Source organism: Sprattus sprattus, assembly GCF_963457725.1.
Source record: "Sprattus sprattus genome assembly, chromosome: 3".
NCBI lineage: Eukaryota > Metazoa > Chordata > Actinopteri > Clupeiformes > Clupeidae > Sprattus > Sprattus sprattus.
Window position 1 is genome coordinate 28,946,118 of NC_137922.1, and position 9,645 is coordinate 28,955,762.

At 39.7% G+C, this 9,645-nt stretch overlaps 1 protein-coding gene across 2 annotated transcripts; it reads right to left on the reverse strand.

The window, feature by feature from the left end:
- Window positions 1-341: 341 nt before the first annotated feature.
- bub3 (BUB3 mitotic checkpoint protein) lies at window positions 342-9,645 on the reverse strand (the record flags this gene model as incomplete). 2 transcript variants are annotated; one of them, XM_080835778.1, is made up of 8 exons in its annotated part: window positions 9,477-9,645; window positions 7,159-7,353; window positions 6,959-7,028; window positions 6,681-6,832; window positions 5,127-5,285; window positions 4,623-4,800; window positions 3,266-3,482; window positions 342-735 (listed from the first exon to the last, which is right to left on the reverse strand). In XM_080835778.1, the coding sequence occupies exons 2-8, from the start codon at window positions 7,351-7,353 to the stop codon at window positions 726-728; spliced, it is 981 nt and encodes a 326-aa protein (XP_080691904.1). In that variant the 5' UTR covers window positions 9,477-9,645. The 2 variants fall into 2 exon arrangements, with proteins under 2 accessions (XP_080691904.1, XP_080691905.1); XM_080835779.1 differs by lacking the exon at window positions 342-735 and having other exon boundaries at window positions 3,262-3,482.

Consider the following 9,645-nt stretch of genomic DNA (forward strand, 5'->3'; position numbering starts at 1 on the left):
ATCCATCAACGTCAAAAGTAAATAGTCTTCATATAGCGATAAAACACATTGCCAATCGCTTGTGCGCACTTAAATAGATTACAATGAACCGAAATTCCCTATTGGTTTCCGTGTCGCTGCAGCTATAATATCGACCAATCAGCTCAAGCGTATCACGTCGCTCATTGTAAACAAGAATGGCGCCCTCTGCTTTGGTAAGCAGGAGGCCAAATCATGACACATTTTTGCTTATATCTCGAGTTACCGCAAATATTCTATTCATTAAATAATATTGCAAGTTGACCCTAGTCATTATATTCGTATCACCATATTGCCACCACATTTTCGTATTAGTACGGATCAATTCGTTTGAGTTGGCATTACTACAATGGAAGAACAGTCTAAACATTTTTCATTTTTCTAATTACAGTTCAATGGAAAAATAACACATTTTTATTTGTCAAAATATGCCATACAAGAAAGCTCTTTCATCTGTTTATTTGTTGGAAACCAAAACCCTCAGGTAAGAGTTGCTCTGATGCCAAGGCAGCATGGTATCTGATACACATGCAAAGCACAAAACCCTTATTGGACACACTTTTTAGTGTTTCCTACAAATGGCAAACTACAAGACACTATAACTGAGGCAGAAAAGACAAAAATTGAGTCAGGAGAGGGGGAGGGGGGGCAATGGCAAAACTGGGTAAAAAACGGATATTCCACGGGACTGCTCATCCAGGAGACATTCAGGTTGACCTGCAAACCAAAACAAGAAGATGTTATATTCCATCATGTTCACAATAGTTCTTCAGAAATATTCACTAAATAAAAGGAAGAGCAGTACATTCTTTCAAGGAAAAAGTGCTTGTGGTTGCAAGGGTATACAAAGGAAGGAATGGAAACGCAGGTACGTCCCCACTCCCCACTGTCAAAAGTGGCCCATTAGTCTGGAATGTCACTGTGGCTCTCTTCACGCAATACTGTTTACAGTGTATTCAAAATGCTTTAGTTCAAATGTAACCATGCAATGGATCAAATTTGAATGTATAGAAGATGCAATCACATTGCATTCCTGAATTTAAACATCATAACAAACAATACAAGTTCTCTGTCCAAAAAATAGGATTCATTTATATTAATTATAATATAATTAATAGTTTATTATTATTTATATATATATATATATATATATATATATTTATATATATATATAGAGAGAGAGACAAGTTCTTAAAAGAAGTGAGTTGCTCAGGTCTAATATTGCTGGATGCAGCATGTAGGGTAGAGTAGTCTCTCAAATATATTTGATGTGATGGGCCAACAGAGAATGTGCAGGCTGTGCATTACTTTAGAGAAAACACGTTTGTTTAAATAATCTGATGAAGTTAGACAATCAAATCATGTTGCCCAGAGGTCCTCAACCTGTCGATCACGATCGACGTGTCGACCTCGGAGACTTTCCCTGTCGATCTCCAAAAAAAAAAAAAATAATCATTTTCATTTTCAAACTGTTTTCTTACAGACTTCAGAAGACCATAGTCAGAAACTATCTCTGAACACAGCTGAAGTGTTATCAGGAGGATTCTTAAATTGAACTTGAAATTGAATAAGGTGCCAGATTTCTAGAGACTTCCAGGCGAAAAACACATCGTTAACAGCCCTGTATCCAGGTTTGCCCAAACAGTAGATGCTGCGTGTGCTTTCTATTACTGTGTATGCATGGCAAGTGTGAGAGCGCCGAAGTTGCATAGTGGCCGCGACCGGTATTGCAGACATATAGAGATTTCAAATTGGATATGAAGATGAAATCTGACACATAGGCCCTGTCTATTACCGCGCCCTTAAGCACTTCGAGCCCCAACTTTCAGTGCTTAGGGCACCACATTGACAAAATCAGCAGAATTCAGGGCACTGAAAGTGCCCGGATGATGCCCCTCAAACGGTCAAAAAAATTTAGTGTAATCCGATGGTCACTACTCGCCCTAACGGGCGCCATCTTGGCTACGTACGGAAGACAAGGAGCCCTTTCGCCAGCTTTTCGTTTTATTTCTAAAACAATGGCGGACATGATGGTTACGGTGGCAGAGGCTGTAGATCACCAGGCTACGGACCGTAAATGTAAATATCAGCAGTAACTAAACAACTGTACTGATATTAAATGTATTACTAACATGCCATTATCAAATTAAAGCCAGTGACATGAGTATTTTGGTGGATTTCACGATGTAAAGGCTACCGACAGTTAGCATACCAAGCTAGGTAGCATTACCATTAGAATTGCATGGCAGTTATGCTAAGATATCGGGCTATTCCCCCACCCAATGCCTGTGGCTAGACCGACGAAGGTGCATCTAAATCGGGAGACTTTTCGCTTGGCGAGCGGGGGCAGGAGGCATGCTCCAGGCGCTCGTTACAACGGGCTAGTTCAACGACAGATGGCTATGTCAGTCCTGGGACAGTGTTAAACAACTGTACTGATATTAAATGTACTACTAACATGCCATTATCAAATTAAAGCCAGTGACATAGGTATTTTGGTGGATTTCACGATGTATAGACTACCGGCATTTAGCATACCACGCTAGGTAGCATTACCATTAGAATTGCATGGCAGTTATGCTAAGCTATCTGGCTATTTAGTTTTTGTGGGTATCGCGAGCAGATTTTTGCCGTCACTTCCACCAGGTGCTTAACGTAAGTGTTCTATTTGATAAAGCACCCCTGAGCGACGGGAGTGTACTGTAGATGTCAGGGCACTGTATTACAGGGCACTGTATTGCAGTGTACTTTGCTAATAGACACACTCATAGTTTCAGCGTTAAACTAATAAAATAATTGCCGTCTGTGGTTCTATATGGGCTGTGGAAATAATTTAGAAAAATTATAGTTTGAGATGGATTGATAATTGATATAATTGAGAACCCCTGGTTAAATGTGTTCTTGGTCACATCAATTTGAAAGCTGGACCAAAGTGTTTGAAATAATTCAATTACAACTAGGCCGGTCGGTGATATTGGGCCTAAAAAGTTTGGGGACCACTGATGTAGCCTATTTATGTGCTAATACATTATACACATTGTTCACTATAAAAACTAGGCAGACTGAGAAGATATGCTAAGATAGTAAGACGGTAAGTAAGTGTTATATGGAGTTAAACCTTGATGAACTGCCTCATGGTTCTTGGAATTTAAAGGCTTTGTAGTGATCTCATTTTGCTTTGCATCGACAATGAAGCGACAGAATCCACAGAGTGCTCATGTTTGTGTGACGTGCAGGAATAACTCACTTTGGCTTGGTCTCAGCGTCTGTGACCTGTCGGATGAAAATTGCATCTTCTGGGTGTGTGATGTCACCCTGTTCCTGCATGTAGGATGAGGCGATGGCAAGAAGCGTACCATCTATACTGAAGGCCAGAGAAGCAATGCTGGTGGGGTAGCGGTGGAACTGACACAGACGCTTCTTGTTAAAGGGATCCCATATGTTCACAAAGCCATCAGAACCACCTGTCAAAGAAAATAAAAGCCAGAGACTTAGGTCTTGCCCACAATAATGCTGATATTTAGGAAAATGAACATCATCGTCTATGTTTAGGCCTTTTAGCTCACTCAAAAGAGGATTTGTGAAAACCCTGGTTTCCGTGTGGACATGTAAAATGAGATTTTGGGGAGCGATGATGTGCCATTGAAATCGTGCAGGCCCATTGTTGTTTTGTTTTTGAGCATACAAGATCAGTATGCATGCTAAGAAAGTTCTTCTCTGGTATTTGGCATATTGTTGACAGACACTTTATTGCCACCTACTGGCCAGGCATGATCGTTTGTAGTCGTTTGTATGTTTTGGAATGCAGATGCAGAATCAAAGATAGCAGGGAAGGATAGTAATAACGCCGCCAACCAACTGAATAACCCATTTATTGGCAACATTTTTTAGCTCCGGTCTACATAAAGTATTTCTCTTAACTAAGGGGGTTCTCATTTTTCTTAAGTACAAGTTGATCCCAGCATCTTTGTGAATAGGCTTTTGGATAAAACTTTTAGTTTTAGCAAGACTTAGCTTTAGTTCTATTAGTGGCAAGATAAAATGCTGAATCTTATGTCTGTTAGCTCACTACCAACTCTGTTAACTGGCATAGTTTCCCTGTGATAATACTGCATTCATCTCCAACCTTCAAATGCCACATGAACACACATTTAATAAAATGTACAAGAGTACACCAATAAATTGCCCTCATACCTACGTAAAGTGTCTCGCTTAAAAAAAAAATCAGCTGTGTTTTGGAGACACAGAGAGTGTACTTGTATGTGATGTGTTCACCCCTGTCCCTGCAGGGGATATGATACAAAATGTTGAGTGACTTGACAGTATGGTAATGTAATGATGACCATCCATATATCTGAGTTTCTGTAAAGTTTGTTTTCCTGCTTGCATTCCCATGTCTGATCCGTATGGTTACAGTTAGTGATCCAAAGATAGGTTGCGAGTGAATACGTTTAAACAGAATTTTAGTTTAAAAAAGGTCTTCACGGCTTCTGGAAGAATCAAATAAGTCAGATATTCAGAACAATCTGTTTTGTGTATTGCCAATTCACTCAAATATGCATAGTTAAGTCCTGGCAAAAGACAGAACATACAGGAAAGTGTACCTGTGGCAAAGGTGTTGTGAATACTATGGAAAGAGATGGCGTTGACGGGGTAGACCTGCTCAATGCCATTTTCCTTCAGGCGGTGGCATTTAAATGCATATTTCTTCTTCTGCACTTCCAGACTGGGATCCAGGTACTCAACAGCCACCCTTCCCTCAATGGAGCTCAATACATAACCCTGCAGCCATGGTATTAAATACATACAACCATGATTAATGAAATCTTCTGAAAATTAAAATCTATTAAGACGTTATACACACACTCTAAGGAAAATAGTTCCAGTTATATAGTCATACCACATTAACTATTCTATAGCTGAAAACACTCATAACTCATGAATGTATGTTATTAATCCACGCTAAGGAACAATGCATAGGAAGAGAAAGATGTAGATATCCCACTCAAGATCAGGTGTCTCCAGATCCAGTATGGCATTTAAAACATTAATAATAATAACACTGTATTTCTGATGATTTTCAAAAACAAATAAACAATGAGGTTAACCTGTTTGTTGGGAAAAGCACGGATGCAGCGGGTCTGGTACTTCAGACTGGACTCTCTTCTCTGCTGGACATAACCCATGTTTCGGAGGTCCCAGACCAGCACCCTTCTTCCTGCTGTGCCTACAATAAGCCGGTCCCCAGCAACTGACAGTGTGTAAACCTTTGGTAGATCAAAGAGAGACTATATGTAAACATAATTCTTAAAAATGGCCCAATTCCCATTCACATTGAAAGCCGTATATTTGATGCCAATTAACCATATCGAAGTCATGCAGTCAGATTGTTAATCTAGCCTCTGGCGACCTAGTAACATTAAGGACAATATTGTGGAAATACAAGTGACAAGATTCCTTTCTTCAGGAAGATCAAAGGGCGACTTCTTCCAATTCATTCACTACACTGATACCAGAGTAGGCCCTTGCCGCATTGATGTTCCAATATTCCTCTCATGATTATCTAATGTTTATGTCAGTGGTTCCTAAACTTTTTGTGACAAAAAAAAATTGCACTGAGAGCGAATACAAATAAATAAAAAAGAACGTAAAAGAACGGCTGTAGGTAAAAGAACGGCTGTCCTTGCGTCACTGTGTAAATGCTAGGCAGACATCGCAGTGGCTAGGTCTATGGGGATTTTGCCAGATCAGAACTTGTCTTTCCCTTTGCATTATTAAAGGATTTCTAAAACGCCACCTTGGCAATCATCCCCCAATTTTAAAATGACACATTGCACATGGAGATACATGTATGGCAAACACAATTGACTCTGGGTTTTGTCCAGAAAAACATTACAATGGAAAAATAATTTGTAATATTGTGGCTTTCTTCGAATCAGGTCATGTCATCATCATTTCCACCTTGAAGTACTGTTTCTGCATTTATTTAGAATATGTAGAATATTAGCTTGAAAACTTGATGTGTGTGTGATGGTGCACTATGTATATTTGCTAATATCTTTGGATTGGCTGCCAAGCAATGAAGAACAATGAAGTGTAGATTCTGTGTATCTATTGTAATGCATAGAATTCCTGAAAATTGTAGCTGGAAAGTTGCCTCTCAAAATGCATCTGTCAATATGTTAGATCTAGCTATTAGGATAATCTTTTCTGTAACTTAGTGTGGCATGTTGCGGCAGTGATGTGTGAATGACTGTGTACTTTCTTGTTGTTGTATTAGGTGGCGTCTCCTGTCTTCAATGTGCCAATGTGGATGTCAGCAGAATTCAGTTTTAATGTTCTAAATTGGAGTGATCTGTGTTTCACCTTCAGTAATGTCTATGTGTGTTTTTAGTTGGTGCTTAAGAGTCAGTGGGTTGTATAAATGCCCTAATGTGATTTTAGTCTTTGTCTACCCTGAGCCTGTAAAATGTGTCTGCACATATAAGCCAGGTCCATTTGCCATTCTGTTTTAGTGTCTGAATGCTTGTGCCTTTGGTTAATAAACAGCAAAGATACAGCTGCCTCTGTGATATCACCATTATGTACATGTATGTAGCTAATGTTATCTGATGTAACTAATGTACATTTGATCTCAATCTTCACTTATGAGTCACTCATACCTTTTCAGGCTGGGTAAATGTTCCAGCATTGCACGGGGTCCTTGGGTCCCAGAGACGAACTGACCTGTCCCAGCTGCCTGTTACCATGACATTGAGCTCTGGGCAGTACTCTACACTGCGAATTGGTGCATCGTGTGTTCCAACAATAGTATCTACAAAGATAACATGTCACATTTGCAATGTTATATAAAGTCATCCACCTCTTACAGAGAAAAACAAGTATAACTAGACACAACATGTTTATATAATAAACAAATATTGTAAATATGAGGACCTACCTTGATCTGTATTTAAATCGTGCATTTTCAGCTGTGCATCCAAGCCCCCACTCCAGGCATGCGTGGGGTCCTGTTATTTGTTCAAAAACAATCATTTTGTGGTATACTGCTTAAAATACTGGTATTACTCATTATTCACAGGGGTTATCAGTTGCTTTTTTAAAATAACAGACCAAACCACTATAACCATGGCAACTTACATAAAAAGCACAATCCAATACTGGAGCCAGATGCTGATACTTCATTCTCATAGTATTGCTCCCAACATCAAAGAGACGTACAGTGGAGTCCCACGAAGAAACCAGTAAAAACTGTGCCGTACTAGGACTGAATTTCACAGCCGAAATACTGTCCTCAGGACCTTGGTTGAGTTTAAATTCGTTGGACCCCGTCATCTACGAGAAAGAACCAAAACATTTGTTGGTTAACAACATTAGAAGAAGTAGTTATAATAATAACAAGAACAACAAAACAATACTGTTGATAACAACAATAATAATAATAAGTGTTATAATATTGAGCAGCAGGTTATTTCGCCAATGTCATCCAATTAGTTACCAATTATAAGCCAAATGTTTTCCAATTCACAATTTGCATATAAACACATCATGCAGCCCGTAAAAACTTGACCGTGGAATTGTCAGCTGATGGCTAGCCTTGATTGGCTCAGCACGCTTGTAGCTTACTAATACCTAAATACGCACAGCATAAGCAGTGCCTTTCCTCACTCTACTGATTTCACCACAAGAGATGGAGTACGTTTGCGCAAATTCCAAAATCCACAACGTGGTGAAGAAAGCAGTGCCTACCCATACCACTGGAAAGAACCCACTGCGATTTGCGGTCAGAAGTTTATAGAGAGTTAAAATAATATATCACAGCAATATATTTCAGTACACTTATCAGTAGATTTATTGATGTATTTAAAATGTCTTGTTACGTTGTTATAGGCTAGTTATCTGGATTGGCCTACATTATCACAGGGTAGGCCGGCACGTCATTGATTAGAACAAAGGAGATAGCATCATCCAAGAATAGCGACATTGCAACACTTAGACTAACTAGTATTAAACACAGCTTTCATTTTCCTGTACAATTCAAACTATCTATCAACAGGTGATTGTTGCTGGAGAGGAGGCAGAAGGTAATTAGCTTTTTCGCAAGCAAGAGGAGGAAAACTAGAAGAGCATTGGCAGCTTCTTAAGCAAAGCAACAGCAATGGATAAACTGGCATGACAAGGATGATCAGCTGGAGAGACTATTAAATTAATCGATGGAGACAATTGTGATGTCCTCCCAACGCCATAGAACCTCAGACAGTCGGCGGGTGAAGACAGAAGTTGCAAGTTGTGTTTGGGAGTTGGCCCACTAAAACATATTTTGTCTGGATGAAAAAATAGGAGCCATCCGTCCTGAGGGGTGTGACCCCTCAATAAATCATTGTAACCCTAACAATGTAATAATAAAACAAATATACACTGAAAGCACGTCTGCAAATTATAATTGCAAAACAATGCCAAGATGCTATCCTCTTTGCCTCACAGTGCCTATCCCCGAGCCCACCCCATCTGTGGCTCACTGGTGGCTGACCTCCAATAAAAAGCTACTTTTCAGATATGTCATGTGTCAACATGTTTCTTTACTTCTATCATTTTTTGCTGTTTATTGACCACCCCAACAGTGGACTGACATTTCCAAAAGTAGTACCCCTTAAGGAACCTAGCAAATCAGAACACTTACCAAAATCGCCAGCAATCAAAACACTACACGTCATAGTGACACTATAAGCCAGCCAAATTGAGCCAACATAATTTGGGGAGCGCATCTACCCGACGAGTACCGTGATTCTTCAATTACTTTATGTCATCAACCAGAGCCTTGTGCAGCCGACGAGGCCAAACAGGAAATGGCATCCAATCCGTCTTTACTGCTCTTCATTTAGTGGGTTAGGGTCCACTGTTTTTACGGTCTATGGGTTGAATTAGCTAGCACAGTCATTGAAATGAATGGGAGTAGTAACCTACCACTCTTTCAGGTCTACAAAATACTCCCATAGTTCCCATGGCCCAGATAGAGCCCACAGGAGCAGAAGATGTGAACGACGATATCGTTTGCCACCAGAAAGAACGGCGGGAACTGATGCATTTGCCGGACTGTTAGAAAGGCTTTGATATACAACGCTCGTGTTGAGAGTTGCTAATTATGTTCGTCTGCCAAATGTAACGTTAGCTATCAACATTTCGATTTTGCATGAAATTAACGTTGAATACGATATCAACGTTTAGCGAACCTTCTTAATTGAAAAGAATGTAAAACAATCTGCAAATTACGAAGAACTATCGCTAACCAGCTTTTCTCTACGGTCGGAAATTTGCTTATCGTTAGTGAGCGATAACTTGCTGTTAGCTTTCTTAATTGGTCAAGTCTCTGACTTGGGTTCAAAAACATTACTGTTTACAAGTTTAAGAAACTGCACAATAAATGATTAGAGATCTGTAGTGGCGCTCGGCCATCTCACCGTTCACAGGTTTGTTGCAGCACTGTAAATAAAATAAAAATTAGCCGCCAAGACCAGTAACAATTTCCCTACGCGGTATAGTTTTGTTTTTAACCACTTCTATGCGGTATCACTTTCAAAAGCATGGATTGGTCAAAGATTTCACTTCGTTGTCATCTCCTCTCTTTCC